The sequence below is a fragment of the Quercus suber genome, unplaced genomic scaffold (genome assembly GCF_002906115.3).
Source record: "Quercus suber isolate HL8 unplaced genomic scaffold, Cork oak 2.0 scaffold_704, whole genome shotgun sequence".
Classification (NCBI taxonomy): Eukaryota; Viridiplantae; Streptophyta; class Magnoliopsida; order Fagales; family Fagaceae; genus Quercus; species Quercus suber.
Genome location: NW_027070145.1, coordinates 53,129 through 70,455, shown reverse-complemented (window position 1 = coordinate 70,455; position 17,327 = coordinate 53,129). Strand labels below are relative to the sequence as shown.

General features: G+C 31.9%; 1 protein-coding gene across 1 annotated transcript; it reads left to right on the top strand.

Annotated features, from left to right (window-relative positions):
* The first annotated feature begins 2,525 nt into the window (after positions 1-2,525).
* On the top strand, positions 2,526-6,255 carry LOC111985676 (protein LIGHT-DEPENDENT SHORT HYPOCOTYLS 1). The gene is made up of 2 exons (XM_024017334.2): positions 2,526-3,770; positions 5,926-6,255. Exon 1 carries the CDS (start codon positions 3,132-3,134, stop codon positions 3,732-3,734), a length of 603 nt encoding a protein of 200 aa, XP_023873102.1. The 5' UTR covers positions 2,526-3,131; the 3' UTR covers positions 3,735-3,770; positions 5,926-6,255.
* The last annotated feature ends 11,072 nt before the right edge of the window (positions 6,256-17,327 follow it).

Genomic DNA, 17,327 nt, shown 5'->3' with positions numbered 1-17,327 from the left:
ACTGATATAGTTGTGAAGCCAAGTTCAAGTTAGAAGTTCAAGCATTACCTGAACTCAATAAAGAATTTGCTTGTTGAGGACAAGGTTAAGCCCCCTTACTTTACTAACAGAAACCCCAATTCATCCTCATGCCCCTTATACTAACTTACTGAACATGGCTAAGTCTTTAACTCTATCTCAAGAAAAACCCTTACTTATGACTCTCACACACAAAACAAGCCTACAACTATGTATAGAGAATGACATATCTCCTTACTTCTTTTCTTTTTAACGTGGCAATACCACTTTTAATCAAATTAGTGCACATCCTTATTCTTTTAGCCAACATGGAATTTCAAAATAAATAAGGAATTCTCTAAAATTCTCCTACCATGGGCTAGACTTAACAGATCTCCACCTCTAGCCCATGTGTTGTCTTGACTAGTATGTTTGAGTGTGCGTTTGGAAAGCACGAAAACGTGCGTTCCTGTGTTTTGCTGAAAAATAGTGGATCTCGTAAACAATTCATTAGACCTGCAAGTACTTTTTTTTGAAAAAAAAAAAAAAAACTTTAAAACTGGGTCCCATGGCACTATTCATAATTTAATAATTATTTTGTTATAATATTTTCAGTTTTTAATTTTCAACAATAAGTGGCATTCAAACAGACCCAAGAGTTCTTACAAGAGTTTGTGTATGTAATTCCTATTATTAATGGTGAATTTTAATTGGTGTTTCTCGTGAACGTAGGTTTGGAATTAACCGAACCACTGTAAATTTGTGTTATATATTAACTATTTTATTGTTTTGTGTGTAATTTTCAACTAGTATGGTTATGGGTTTATAGGAAACTTGACCCGTGAATTGCCCCACCCATAACATTAGATATTCGTTATAAAATTAACCAAATACAGCTCGATTATAAAATCAAACCGAATAAATCCAAGAGTTCAATATACCCATGGTTGAAACATAAATGTCATGGTTAGCTAGTATGCATATCACTTGGACAATTAGCAATAAATTGTACTATCTTCATTAAAAAAAAAAAAACAAACAAACTAACTAACTGAGAATGACTATCATTAAAGATTAATAGGGAAGGAAGACCGGTGATTAAGAAGTACGAACTCTTCATTTGAATTGCTGTACCTGTGTTGTACTTACCGTGTTGTACTTACCGTTTAATGTTATAATTTTTCAAAAATAGCTTGTATCGTTGGATCATACTTGTACCTATACCTGAGTCTGTGCTTCTTAACCTATGAGCAATGTCTCACAAATTTAGCTAAGCAATAAGTTATACAGTTAAGCTCTCTTATAAACCAATAAATATTACAAATATCAAAAAATTTGCTAAGGTCTAAAGCATCACTAATTAAAGTTTGGATAGGCCAGGTAGCATAGGAACAATTCTCTTTAATAGCAACAAAACAATTTTTAGTATCACCTCCCAGTTTAATTCTCTTCAGATTTTCGGCCTTTGCAAGTTATAATGCTCAGATAATTGCAGCTGCTTCAGCCTGCACCGGTTGACATATTTCATACACATTACCCCAAACATCAACCACAAGTTCCAATTAAAGTGCGAGCTTTCAGTGTACCATGATTTTGTTTGTATGGTCATTTTCAATATTTTGAAATCACTAGTTAGTCAAGTGCAGTGACTAATTCTGCAAGCAACTACCAACCTCTCATTAATTTTAACTGCTATCAAACTGATCAGTAAAGATTGTATTTTCGTGCGAAATTTCTTAACAATGAAATAGTGCCGTCGGTTAACTAAATTAAAGGTCCTGTCCTTTTTTTCACCTAAAGTGATAGCCAATTGTCCCTTAAAAGAAGAGTACCAAAGTGTAAAGTTCCCATTCCGTACATAAAATATAAAAACACAGTTAACTTATCTAATCTAATTAATAGAGTCATTATGTGAAATTTTTTTTTTTTTTTGAAACGTCATTATGTGAAAATTATAGGTGTGATGTCTAAACTAATTAATATTGACAGTTAACATCACACCCTAATAGGGACCCTATATACACAACTATGCCGAAATATAATTAATGGAGAATTACCTAACACATTGAGAAGACAGAGATATTTTCATTTCAACTGAGTACATGTTACACACTTCGTTTAACATTTCGCAGTACCATGAGTCCATTGATATCTCACCTAAGATAAAGCTTGAGACATGGGACACCATTTTGGATGAGAGTATAGAGGTAGTTGCTTTGAAGGTTCCTCCAAATGTTGCTATCAAAAAAAAAAAATTCACTCCTCCGCCAATCCAAAATCCCAAATTCCCAAATCCCATCAATTCTCCAATTTAAACAGGAAAGTACTCTCAAAGTAGTAAAAGACATTAGAGACATGGAAAAGGAAAAAAAGGAAAATATAAACGTTAGGGAAGTGTTTGCACGCGCCTAAGAAGTGTGTGATGACAACAATATGTCTGTCTTTCTTTGGTCACCATCAGCTTTCTATTCACTGCTAAAGTTGTCCTATTATAACAAAACACTCTCATGTTATCTTTACTTCCTTATTTCAACCTCAAGCTCTTTACACAGTCTGAACCTCTTGACCCTCTAGACCACTTGATTCTCTTTCTATCTCTCTCACACTCTCTCTCTCTCTCTCTCTCTGAGACCAGTATTAAACTCTCAGTTGCTTTCCCTTTTCCTGGAAAGAAAATCTAATGAGCTGCAGCCATTCTTAAAGCGCTTTTCTCTTCAATAACTGCAGTCCTTAACGATTTCTTGCTGACTCTTTGCTTAAACAAAAGAAGCCCAAAGACAAACATTTTAAAGAGAAAGAATCTCTTATTCTCTTCCCATTTTACCATTATTTTCCACATAAACACCCCCTTTTTCTCTCTATCCCTTTCTCTCTGTTGCCATGCAAAATCTTAGCATTTTTCCTCTTTTGGATACTGTAATCTTCCATTTCCCATCTAATCATTCACAGCTGTAAGAATCATACTCTTTTTCTCTCTCTGAAACCTGTTTTCACTCTAAACCTGCAAAGGAAAACCCTAAAATAGTAGTAGTAGAAGAACAAGAAGACCAACCACAAAATCTCAACTTTTCAAGATCCAAGCAAAATTCCTACAAAAGCAACAAAACCCAGAAGCAAAAACCTTTTCTTTCACCATGGATTTAGTTTCACAAGCAAACAATCCCACCTACGAAAACCACCTCATACCCAACATGGCTACTAGCCCAACTACTCCCACCACTCCCACAACTCCATCCACTGCCACATCCTCATCACCATCGTCTACTTCCACTACTACTCCAAGCCGCTATGAGAATCAAAAGCGCCGAGACTGGAACACCTTTTGCCAGTACTTGAGGAACCACAGGCCCCCACTCTCACTCCCCATGTGCAGTGGTGCACATGTCCTTGAATTCCTTCGCTACTTAGACCAATTTGGCAAGACCAAAGTCCACAACCAGACTTGCCCTTTCTTTGGTCTCCCTAACCCTCCTGCTCCTTGTCCTTGCCCTCTAAGACAAGCTTGGGGAAGTCTTGATGCTCTTATTGGCCGCCTCCGGGCCGCGTATGAAGAACATGGTGGAAGACCAGAAGCAAACCCCTTTGGTGCAAGAGCTGTGAGGCTGTATTTGCGTGAGGTTCGTGATTTTCAGGCTAAAGCCAGAGGGGTCAGCTATGAGAAGAAGAGGAAAAGGCCTAAGCCAAAGATGAATACTTCAAATACTCCTCCTCCTATACCTCCTAATGCAAGCTCATAGAGAAAGAAAGAAAGAAAAAGAAAAATGAGTTATTGGGTATATCTTTTTTCTCCTACTTCAATTCTCTCTTAGATGGTTGTCTCTTTGTTTTTTTCCTTGGTGGTTATTATGTGTCTGATCAGAACATGTTTTGGGAATATTTGCGGGTATACCCTTTGAAATTTCTCTAATATAGGAGTGGGAGTATAAGTAGCAAGTAGTGGATTTTAGGAGGAGCAATTATGATGGTTGTGCGAGCTTGATAAATTTGTTCTAGTAGTGGATTTTGTATAAATATATGTTGTTAATGATTACTCCTCTATGTAATTTTAATTGGAAATGGGATATCGGCCATTTATTGAAGGGAAAGATGATTGCAGTTTGGAATGATGATATGTGGATATGTCTTCCATTATCTAAGCAATTCGTCTAGTGGGTCATTTTAAATTTAGACAGTTTGCACTATCATATAGTATGAAGATAAGGTATATGTTGCTGGTACTAGACAATGTGATCTCAATCCCGTCCATATTAGTTAATAGACGTGGAACTTGTTAGACAGTTATTCTCTCTCTCTCTCTCTCTCTCTCTCTGTCATGCAGAAAGAGATAGAGAGGGAATTCGACTTTAATGACACATCTGCTGTGTATAGTATTTACCCAAATAAAAAGGAAAAGTGTCCTAATGAAGGACAAAAGTATTGGAGAAGTGGAAAACTCACGAGCCTATAAACAGTGAGATGCGGTTAGGTAGTAGGTTAAAGATAATCTAATTAGATCTATAATCAAGCAAACAGACAAAAGCTAGATTATCTTTTCTATTAATAGATGCCAGCTGCTTTCAAAAAAAAAAAAAAAATAGATGCCAGCAAAAAATTCTCACACATGTTGGATATGATAGATAATAAAATAGATTTTGAGCCCATGGAAGAATGGAATATTGAGAATTCGAGAGGCTAGTTCCTCATCCACCTGACCTGGACAACAAACCCTTAAAACATGATTAAAAGTTGTTTTCTATGGTAGGCTGATGTTGGTTGTCCTTTTGGGTATCTCATTCCATGTCACCTTTGAAGGATACATTATTATATTTCCATTTTTAAAGCTTGATGAGGGAAAGCACTCAAATCAATCTGACATGATTGAGTTAGGGAGGTAGATGGTTTATAACTTGTGGATACAAGTGATCATGTTATTTAACCTTCTTTTGTCTCAAGTGATTATTGTGTATACATAAATATTGATGCTACTCCAAAAGCAAATGGTTTAGAGTTCACTTGTAACCATCTCGATTGGTTTACTTAGGTTTCATTAGATGTGTATTCAGAATTTGATCAAGAAACAAAAAGTAGAAGGGTGAGAAAAATTGAATGCATTTTTGTAATTTTCTTGAATCATCAAATTATCATATGATCATCATATAAATGTGGGTTCTTTTCCCTATTTAGTTTTTGCAAGAGACTATTTCTTATTGGAATCTGAAAAATATTAAGATTGACACACATGTTTTTTATGGTGATTTTGGGACATTCCTTGATATCTTGATTCATAACTGCCAGATAACAATATCTCTCTCTCTCTCTTTGAAAGTTTGAGTTTGAGGTGAATGTTCAAACATCATAGGGATTGCAGTTTTGTATTTGAATCTAGTATATATGATCTATTAATCCTTAAATTGTTTTGAGTGGTCACTAGTCAATGTGAAATGTTCATTGTTTTTCTTTTCCTTCTAGTTTCTTCTTTTTCCTCTTTTTATATATATAAAATATAGGAATGGTCTCAACTAAGTCTAAATGCTAATTATATTGAGTTGAATAGATGAATCTTGTGACATCATTCATATTATTTTTTTGATGACTTTGGAGAAATTTTAAAATATTGTGATTGGAAATTGAAATGTAACATATTGCAATGATGTGTAATGTTGACTAGGTAGAGGGGATGCATGGTAAATTTTTCTTTTTCTCTGCCAAATTGGTGCATATTGTGGAAGTCAAAATGCTTTTGAAAGAAGAAATATGCTACCCAAGAGTTTTGCTTATTGTTGTAGTAGAGTTATCCCTGAATATATTTTTAATTTACAAAATTATTTTCGTTCCTTTTCCCCTCTGCTTTTAGCAAACATCAAAGTCTATTTATAAATGATTCTCCTACAGTAGTGCTTTAAAAAGGAAGATTAAGTTATCAATGAATTACTTCATGTCTTTTCTTAGGAAGTACCTGATGTGAATCATATGATGGCATTGTGACCAACTTCTCTTCGGCCTTTGGTGATGATCATGATCCTGCTTTGACTTATACCAAGCGCTATGGTATAAGCTTTTTCTTGTAATCACACTATTAGAATTACTGTGCATATATGTGATAGAACTCAACCATAAAACTGCATAGCATTACGAAGGACCTGATCACCAGAGCTTATTTCTCCAGTGTGCTTTGTAAGGAGAGTATGTCTTTTTTTTGCTGAAAGTAAGGAGAGTATGTCTTGTTCTATCATTTTCCAACATCTATATCAAGCTTATCTATTTAATTTTTAATTATCAGTATAGTCTTTCTTCTTAATGGTTGCTTCCATAATCATGTACTGCAATGATGCTACAGAATTTTTTTTTTTTTTTTGATAATCAGCTACAGAAATTTTTTTTTATAGGCACACATACATTTCAACTAGAATAATTTGATTTAAACCCTAATAATAGTGTTGGCGGGAAAGACAAGCGAGGAGATGGTAATTACCCTATGTGTGTGTTTTATAATAAAACCAAAATTTGTGTGTATGCATGTGTTATATATATATATATTATAAAACCATAATAATAGTGGGTTCTGCCATCAGTACATTCATATATAATGAAATAATTTGATAACGTAACTTTCTTACATAATTTCATCTTAACACCATTAAAAGACATGTCAAACAGAAAATAGTTGTTGTGGGGGGGGGGGGGGGTGAAGAAATTGTCACTGTACTCTATTTTCATTAAAATTTAAAGTTAACACATAGGGAAGTAATACTATAAGAATTAAGCCCTAGTATGAATATAAGGAAAACCCAATCTGACATTAGAGAGGCAATGCGTGTAGAATTTTTAAAGTCTATAAACAAATATATGTTAAATAAGGTCTAACTAAAAAAGAAAAAGAAACCAGCTGAAAGTAAGTTCAAATCAAAACAGTTTAGAACTTTATTGGATTAGGATCTTCTCCATTTGTTCATGATGAAGATTTAATTTTTCATGCATATAAAGATGTACATGGTGTTACCTCATTAAATTTTGTACAACCAAATAAGATTATAACTAATTATAACTAATATGATATGATATTATATTAATTTTTATATTTGTGAATTATTAAATCTTCAGCGTATAATGAATTCTCTATATAAAAGAAATATTAGGAAAATTATTATTTACATGNTTTGATAATCAACTACAGAAATTTTTTTTATAGGCACACATACTTTCAACTAGAATAATTTGATTTAAACCCTAATAATAGTGTTGGCGGGAAAGACAAGCGAGGAGATGGTAATTACCCTATGTGTGTGTTTTATAATAAAACCAAAATTTGTGTGTATGCATGTGGATATATATATATATATATTATAAAACCATAATAATAGTGGGTTCTGCCATCAGTACATTCATGTATAATGAAATAATTTGATAACGTAACTTTCTTACATAATTTCATCTTAACACCATTAAAGACATGTCAAACAGAAAATAGTTGTGGGGGGGGGGGGGGTGAAGAAATTGTCACTGTACTCTATTTTCATTAAAATTTAAAGTTAACACATAGGGAAGTAATACTATAAGAATTAAGCCCTAGTATGAATATAAGGAAAACCCAATCTGACATTAGAGAGGCAATGCGTGTAGAATTTTTAAGTCTATAAACAAATATATGTTAAATAAGAAAAAATAAATAAAAAAGTAAAATATATATATATATATATATATATATTGTTAAACTTTCATATGCATTGCAAGAGTTAACTACTGGTTATATGCATTAAAACTAACCGCTCAAACGTTTAAGTTTCCATAACATATCATGACATTAAGAAGTATCAAATTATATTATATATCACCGCTAATATACTAAAAATTTATTCATAAATAATATGATCTCTTCAAATAACTTTTTTTTTTAGATAATTACAATATGCTGCTAATCCTGCAATTCGAACCCTTTATTCTCTAAACCCTCAAGCACTTTATACATGGAGAGGTGTCAATTCAGCAACAAGACTTTTGGCATCTCTTCAAATAACTTGGGTAAATGGTACATGTTCCTTTACTACCATAACACTATTATGGTGGGCTTTCCCCCCATATTTTAGTAAAGTTCATCAATTAAAATTTTTTAAAATATACTGCTTTAAAAAAAATGAAATTCCATTATTTAAATTGTCAATAAATATTAAAGAAAACTACTCCAATTGAAATTGTGTTATCAAAACTTTCAATTAATAGAAGTTTGACTCTATTTTTCTTTTTTATTGTTATATTATTTTCTAATCCTTGTATGGAACACATTAATATGAGAAAAGTTATTAATTCCTTCTTGTTCCGAGTGTAATGCCCAAATATTTCATATTGGTTACCAAATCAAAGAATGTATCTCTTGCCCTAGCTTATGAGCCCTCCCTCCCATTGAAATGTGGATCTACATGTGTGGGACCCAAGAGTCATTAAGAGGGAGGGTGCATAATTTTTTGGTATTTCTTGAAGTACTAAATAATTACATTGCTACAAAAAGCTTAACTTATACTCTCTACGTCCCAAATTGTAAGTTATTTATTCTATTTTAGGAGATCCCAAAATGAAGTTCTCTTTGAAAACTTAATAAATGAATTTTCTAACATATCCTTCACTTTAAAAAGTTAATACCCCTCTTTCACATATTTTTTGTTTTTGGAGAAAAACAATACCCCTCTTTTATAAAAGTTTAAATTCAGGAAGATAGTATTAGAAACTTGTACATTTTTAGTATATAATAATAATAATAATAATAATAATAAAGGATATTTCCTTTTTAAAAAATTGAATTTTTTAAAGAGGGAGTATTCTTTATTGATGGTGATGGTATGATTCATTTTTATTTCTAAATATTTATAAGGCATGTTAAGAATGTCTATTTTTTAATTTTGAAAATAAAATGGTACATATAATATAAGTCTTTTGACTAAATATTGCTGAATTTGGAGTTTATTTTTTTGCATTATGGGCACTATTCTAACTTAATTAGGGGTTTGAGGAGAGAGAGTGAATTTCGGCAACACTGTTGTCGAAATTCCAATAAAAGTATGAGAGAGAAAGAGAAAAAGTAGGAGAGAGAAAATTTGAAATTTCGGCAATGGCATTACCGAAATTCCTGTTGCCTAAAAAACTGACTGAAACTAATTATGGCAATGGCATTGCTGAAATAGGGGGAATTTTTTTTTTTTTTGTGACAATGTCATTGCCGAAAATGGGAGGGGGAAAAAAAAGTGGTTGCCAAAATCTAGGAGGAATTAAAAAAAAAAATGCTATGTACACAATATTTTTACAATATTTTCACAACAAATTACATGTGATTAGTTGTTATTAGTTCAAATTTGAATTTAACATTGAAATGACTTTTTTAATCCAACAATAACAATCAGTAACAACTTGCAACTTAGAATTTGTTGTAAAAATTGTGTGCACTTATCATTTCTCCAAAAAAAAAAAAAAAAGTGTAATGGATTTGTGGCAATGGCATTACCGAAATAGGGAAAAAAAAATTTGTGGCAATGCCATTGTCACAAACCAATTACAACATTTTTTTTCCTCTAATTTTCGGCAATGTCATTGCCACAAATTTTTTTTTTTTTTTATGTTAAAAGTAAAGGCTTTTGTTCAGTTTAGTTTATATCACAGTTTGTCCTTAACTTTTTAATAAATGGTCAATTCTAACCTCTTAGAGATAATGGTTTTACTTTCTTTTAACTGCCTGTTTCGTCAAGTAAAGGATTTTTATCCAGTACATGGATCACGTAGTTATAGTGGTGATTACCAATTACAACATTTTTTTTTCCTCCCATTTTCGGCAATGGTATTACCACAATTGCCACAAATTTTTTTTTTCCCTATTTCAACAATGCCATTGCCACAAATCCATTACACTTTTTTTTTTTTTTTTTGAGAAATGATAAGTGCACACAATTTTTACAATATTTTTACAACAAATTCTAAGTAGCAGATTGTTACTGATTGTTATTGTTGGATTAAAAAAGTAATCTCAGTGTTAAATTCAAATTTGAACTAATAACAACTAATCACATGTGATTTATTGTGAAAATATTGTGTACGTAACACTTTTTTTTTTAATTCCTCCCAGATTTCGGCAACCACTTTTTTCCCCCCTCCCATTTTCGGCAATGGCATTGCCACAATTGCCACAAATTTTTTTTTCCCCCTGTTTCGGCAATGCCATTGCCACAATTAGTTTCGGTTAGTTTTTTTGGCAACAGGAATTTTGGTAATGTCATTGCTGAAATTCCAAATTTTCTCTCTCCTGCTTTTTCTCTCTCTCTCTCCCTCTCTCATACTTTTGTTGGAATTTCGGCAACGGTGTTGCCGAAATTCACTCTCTCTCCTCAATTCTCTAATTAAGTTGGAACAGTGCCCATAATGCAAAAAAACTCCAAATTCAACAATATTTAGCCAAAAGACTCTATAAATATCTATGCTATGTCTATTATACAGAAATAAAAATAATTTTAATATCCATGTAAACATAGAGGGATCAAAGTTCTATTCTAAACTAGTTTGGAAGACTCTCTTTCAACCAATTACATGGTAATTCATAAAATTATCTGTGTATATTATTTAAATAAATCATAAACTTATTAAAAAAAAAAAAAAAAGTCATATTAGTTCATAACCGGTCCCAAGCCCGAGTAAAGGAAGAGAGTTCTGATAAAATCAAACTCTTAGGCCTCTTATGCCAAGCTTCATGAAGGTACATATATTTTGTGCATTCCATGCATTGGCTTAATTCTTGTTACACATAAAATAATTAATTAGATTTAACATGGACTGTACCTAAAAAATCTTAGATTATGTTCACAACCGATAATCTAAACGAAGGTAGAATTTTGATCAAAAGTGGAAAGATTAATTTTGAAAAAAAGAAGAAGACATAAATAAGAAAATAAATAAATAAAAATATAAATATAATTGTTCTAGAGAATGATATTATGATGTTAACAAAGTTATTCTAATAGTAAGTTTCAATCAATTAGCATTAGCATATTCTTTGGTCCAATTTGGACTAAGGTGACATCATATTTTTCCAAATTGCCTATTAAAAGTTATGGTTGATTGTTTAGCAATGTCTTTGTTTAGATAAACCCTTAGAATTTGGTATTCGTCTCTGCAATTGTAATATGAATTCTTCTTTTTTTTCATCAAAGAAGGATTAGGACTCATTATTATGCTCAAATTTCTTCATAATCCAATCTAACTACAAAACATATTCATATAATTAAAAGATAAAAAATAATCAATAAACATTTAATAACAAATTAACTTAAGAGAGCAATCTTAATAATTCAACTGGTTGGCACATTTTACATTTTTTCAATAAATACATACAAGGTTCAAATCTCTCATTCTAGTTATAACTATTGAATTATCTATACAAAAAAGTGCAATTTAAATAAGAAAATTTTACACAAAATTAAAAGTAAATTGAAAAAAAAATATCATTGTAGAAGAATGATTGGAACTTGGAAGTATAACAATATCCCTAAAAAGTTTTCGATATGGCTTAATTGTTTATATAAAATTGCATAGCGTCATCATCGATGGATTTTTGTTTTTAATTTGAGTTTAAAAATAAATCTAACGAGTGGAATCTTTTTCTGTCTCTAGGGGTAGTGGTGGTTAATAGGGCTCCTTGGGAGAGGGGGTGATTTTTACTTTTCTGATGTTGAGGGGCCGAGGGGCAGGGCTAAAGGGTATATGGGGTCCTTGGGTTTCTTACATGCATGGGGTCAGGGCAATTGCGCCTGGCTTCACCTTTGAATTCAATGGTGTGAGTGACAAGATGATAGAAAGAGATGGAAAAGGGTACCATTTTAGTTATACTCGATGGGATAGGCAATTAGAATCCAATTATTGATTTTGGCGGTGTTTGTTAGTTTTTAGACCCCAATTAACCAGATTTTAAAGTCAAATTGTTACTTGGTCAAGTTATGAATGGTCGTTGAATATGCAAAATTCTAAACAAATACTTTATTGCACAATCAATAGAAAAAACAGGAAAAACAACATACAATATATTAACTTAGGGAAAACCAATAGAACAACAGTTTTAAAGTGAAAAAATTGAGGAGGTTTAACCTAGCCACCCTAAAGCAAAACAAATCCACTAATTAAATTGAAATTTACAAAATAGAATTAACCAATTCTAAATTGTTATCACCTAGTAGAACTTAATAGTATTACCCACGTTGCTTTAAGTCCATGGACTCCTTCAGTTATGGGGTTTGTTGCACACAAACCTCTGTTCACGACTTCAAGTACCCATTTGAAGATTCTTGTCTAGTATTGATTTTTTTGGCATATGCAACAACTTCAATAGCATTGGAACTGAATATGCTTCACTTTAACTAGTATAAGCTTTTAAGAGCAGGAAGCACACTACCTTTAGATTTACAATTAGTAGAGTTCCAAAAGTCTTTTGCATGTATACTAGAGTTATACACACACACACACCCCTTAGGCTTGTACATACCAAACACTAGTTTCTTGATGGACTGAATAGGCCCATTTTACGTTTTAAGTTTACCGCTATTTGATCAATCCAAAATATACTCGATCAATCAAGAACTTAACATTTCAATTGATCGACAAGCTATCAAAAGTTGTCGAAAGACTAAAACTTGAAAACTGAAATGTAGAACTTATGTAGTTGACTTGGACCTCAAAAATATACTTCTAAGACTAATACAAAATAACTTTTGATTATAGTTAGCCAACCTAAGACCTAGACTTGACAATTTTCTCCTTTGGCAATCCATGACAAAAGGCATATTGTCTTGATTAAAATGTACTTGTCTTTCCTAAAATACTCAAAAGAGCACATTAATATATGTGTGAAAATTAAAGATAAATAAAAAGATCACAATGCTATAAAACGTAAACAATGAATGTTTTTTTTTTAAAGAAAGATATAAGCAATGAATGTAAAGCATGTGAGAATTGAGATAGCTCGATGCCAATTCTATTAGAGCATTCGCAGCAGTGTAGCTATAATACTATATTGCTAAAATTTTGCTCCACAAACACAAAAAACACCCCTATAGCAGTGGAGCTAAATCTAAAAATTTTAGCTCCATTGCTACAGTGCACATCTATTTATAGATGTGCACTGTTCATGAGAGCTAAAAAAAAAAAACATTATTTTATTCTGGCTTTTTATTAAAAAAAAATCCCACTTGCTCTCTCATTCACTTTCACCGTCTCTCTCTCTCTCTCTCTCTGAACTCCATCTCTCTCAATCTCACTCTCTCAGCTCCAGTATCTCTCTCAACTCACTCCGGTATCTCTCTCAACTCCGGTATCTCATTCACTCTCACCGTTCCTCCATAGACCCACAAACCCTTCTTTCTTCCTCAAAGACCCATCGTTGATCTACACGAGCCCAGCCACCACAAACTCGTCTCTGTCGACCCACGTTCGGCCGTCGACCTGACCCATTTCGGCCTCTCTTCTCTATTTCGGCGTTTTGGTTTTGTGTTTCGAGCTGTGCTTGTGTTTCGGTTTTGTGTTTCAGGTTGTGCTTGTGTTTCGGGTTGTGCTTGTGTTTCGGATTTGTGTTTTGAGCTGAGTTTTTGTTTCGGGTATGGGTTTCGGTTTTTGTTTCGGGCATGGGTTTCGGTTTTCGTTTCGGCTGTGATTTTTCTGCTTTTTTTTTTTCTTCTTCAATGGTTTTGATAGGCAGGGCGGAGTTGTAGTTGTGCAGTGATTTTTATGGGTTTAATGGTGGTTGTTGTTGTATGTTGGTGGTTGAATAAAATATTATTTTATTATAGTGTTTATATTATTTTATTGTATTAAAAGCTAAAATAGAACTACTGCAGTAGCATATGTATAGGTAAAATAGATAAAGTAACTTTTTGTGTAGTTAAATAAATAAAATTTTAGATGCACTACTGCGAATGCTCTAAAGAGGTCCAAACAGTACAAAAACTATATCAAACCAAACAAAAAAGGGGAACAAATTACATGAACTACTATTTTCCTCTCTTTTTTTCACTAACCAACGAGTAAAGCAGTTAATGACCAAAATAGGTTGGTACACCAAATGAATGACAACTCACGTAAATGTGTGGGCCTTGCTTTCCAATTTCCATAACTCGTAATAAAATATTTAGAACTTCAACCGGACCTCTTAATTAATAAGGGTTTGAAATTTCTTGAATCAGTAGGAATTAGGATGGTTTTTCCTTCTCAAAAGAAAAGAAAAGAAAAAGCTTAGGATGGATTTGAGACTTGAGTCCAAATTTTAAAATTTTAGAGTTTAAATGTTCAATTTTATGTTAACATAATTGAATTTTAAGATAAGTGGATGAGTTTGGAATGATTTAATGAGTTGTGCGTGTAAAATATGTTATTGCTTTTATGAATTGTCATATAATAAACTGAAGACAAAAAGAAATTCAAGGTTTTTGAGGATTTTTTCTCTTTTTAAAAACTTGTTTTATAGATGAGAAAAATATTTTTTTTGTTGGTTTTGAAATGAAAAATTAATTTAGAAGGTGAAAAATACAAAAACAATGTTTAGAAAAAAAAAAAAAATTGCATTGAGAATTAGCTATTCCTAGTGTACAACTAATGTTATACTAAACTCAAAAAGTCATGTGAGAAAGGTAATTTTTTATTAACTAGCTCATTTTTAGAGACGGGTCATGTTAAATGACCTAAGCCTCACACAACAAATCGCATTTAGTGTAATTAGGTCATATTAGTGTCGTGTTGATCCAAAGTTTACTTTTCTAAATAACACAAAATACTCACGCATTTTGAGAGAGATGGGGGGGGGGGGGGGGGGGGATAATCTATATATATATATATATATATAAAAGCAAGGCTTAGGTGCTATTTTTTAGGTTTCCCTTTTAAAATTTTGTCATGTGAATTTTTTGTCATGGAATGGAAGTATATTTTTTTAGTTAAGTAGTCACATGGTTGAATCTTAAGAAGGGAACTTAAGGAACAACACCTAAAGTATTGTACCTAAGTTTTGTCATATATATAAAAATTGAAGTGTAGCATTTATTGTTATTATGCTTTAGTTGAGCCACATCATCGACCATGTCACCTTTAACTCATTAAATCCAACTCACCTTTAATTTTGATTTCTTCCAATTCTCAACTCTTCATTTTCCCCTTCAAAACTGTTTCACTCTTTTGAAGTTCAAACTCTTCAATTGCCACTCCTATGATCAAGTATGTTATTTTTAACACTATAAATTTTCAGTTGCTCTCTCTACCTCCACCTTTGCAAAAGTTGCCAAAGTGGTATCAGATTTGGAAAGCCCTTTTGAGGTGTGTTTATTCCCTTCTTATTTTTTCTTTTCCCCCAACTTCAATTTTTCCATTGGATTTCTAAAGTTTGTGGATGATATGCTTTTTTGTGAGTTGCCGACAATGTGATCACTTTGGGGCTATGAGTGGCTAGGATTGGTTTGTCGATTATTAGAAGGGTTTTCAAGAATTAGAAATCTCTACAACAACTTCTTACTTTATATTCATGTTGTACAATTTTTATTTTATATTTGTGTTTTACCCGTTCAATTTGTTCATCTTTGACATTATAGTTTTCTTACATTTGAAATTTTTTTAACTCTGTGTAAAAAAGAAGAAAAGAAAACCAAAGTTTATAGTATTTACCTCTGTTAGTTTTGAAACCATAATAGAGCATATGCTTTAATTACACTCCAATTACTGCTTTCATATTTTTTTAACTTAATAGTTCTTTTTTGTTATGGGACCTTTCTCAATTTTTGTTTGGCTTCAACAATTATTATGTTTAGCACACTTTTTCTTATTATGTGCAACAAATAATAATTTGATCTTACAGTCCAATAGACAATAAAAAATTTACCTCAAAAGTTTGGTCACGAGAAAATAGAAAATCTCAAAACATGATTGGGGGTTTAATTTTTATCTAATTTTGATAATGCTAAATGTGCAATTTGGTTCTTGTAGGGTTTAGGATTATTGACCTAGATACATGAGAGTTTGACAATTATGAAAGTTTCTTAAGTGGTCAGAGACATTTCTAAGGAACTTTAAGGGAAGAAAGAAAGTTGTTTTTTTCAAAACTTCCACTATTATATATAGTATAGATATGTATAGACATTGTTTTTGGTTTTTGATTCTTCATTGATTTCATGATTTAGTTATTAAAAAAAACCAAAAATAATAGAACGGAAATGGATAATACTTTTAAAAATAGTTCAATTTTTAAGGAGAACAAATTATTTTCAATAATTTTTAGAGAATAAATTTTACATTATACCACATTACAAAATAATTATATATTCCCACACATCGCATGGGTCAGCGACTAGTAAAAATAATAATAGAAATAGAAATGTGGAATTAGAATTGAAATTGAAATTATGATTATTAAATAAACATTGGCCATAAATTGAATTAATTGGGTTCAAGACAAAGTATGAAAATTCAAAGCACTTTTATTATGTCATTTTTTATCATTTTACATACCTAAAAATGTTGTATTAACTTAGTTACCAAACTAGTGTAAAAAAGTCAAATAGCTTTATTAATTTAGTATGCTAAGCTATTTAAACGCCAAATCTCTTTTTTGTTCCATATTGCTTTTTGCCAAAACTCTACAACTAAACTTCTACTTTATACGGTAAATACCAAACAGACCCATAGCTTGCTTGTGTTGTGTTTTTTTAAGAAAAACTTTGACTCGACATTTTAAGGTCGATGAGAGGGGAACTTCACAGTTCACACACTATCTTGCCCTTTCCATTTTGGTCCAATATACGTACCTATTGAGATATTCCTTGTATCAAAATTTTATCTGCACCTCTATATATAAGTTGTCCTTGATTGTTGGAACTTTCATTGATTTTACACACATGGTTGTGATATTGTTTTGGCTTGGTATGCCACTTTCTTATCACATGAATTATGCTGTGAATCTATCTTGAGCACTGAAATGTTTGAACTTTTTATTTTTATTTTTATTATTAATTATAAGCTTGAGATATTTTTAGTGACCTCACAAATGGAGTTAATATGTATGTGGGTTTGACCCTTTTTACAAGGGCAAAACATAAGATATGGTATCTTTGATTCATAATCCTTGAGCATTATTCTTGATCCTGTGTACATTAATCCTTGAAATTTGTTTCTTAGATTTCATCTTATTTTCCTGTATCACCTACCAATGAGATCATTGATTTGTTGATTTACCTTAAATTTTACGGATGAACTAATTTTTTAATTCAAGGACAACTTGTAGACTTAGAGTTTGGCTCAATCATATGCCTATAGTTAGTGTCGACATTGGGTCACACATGCCTCATATATTT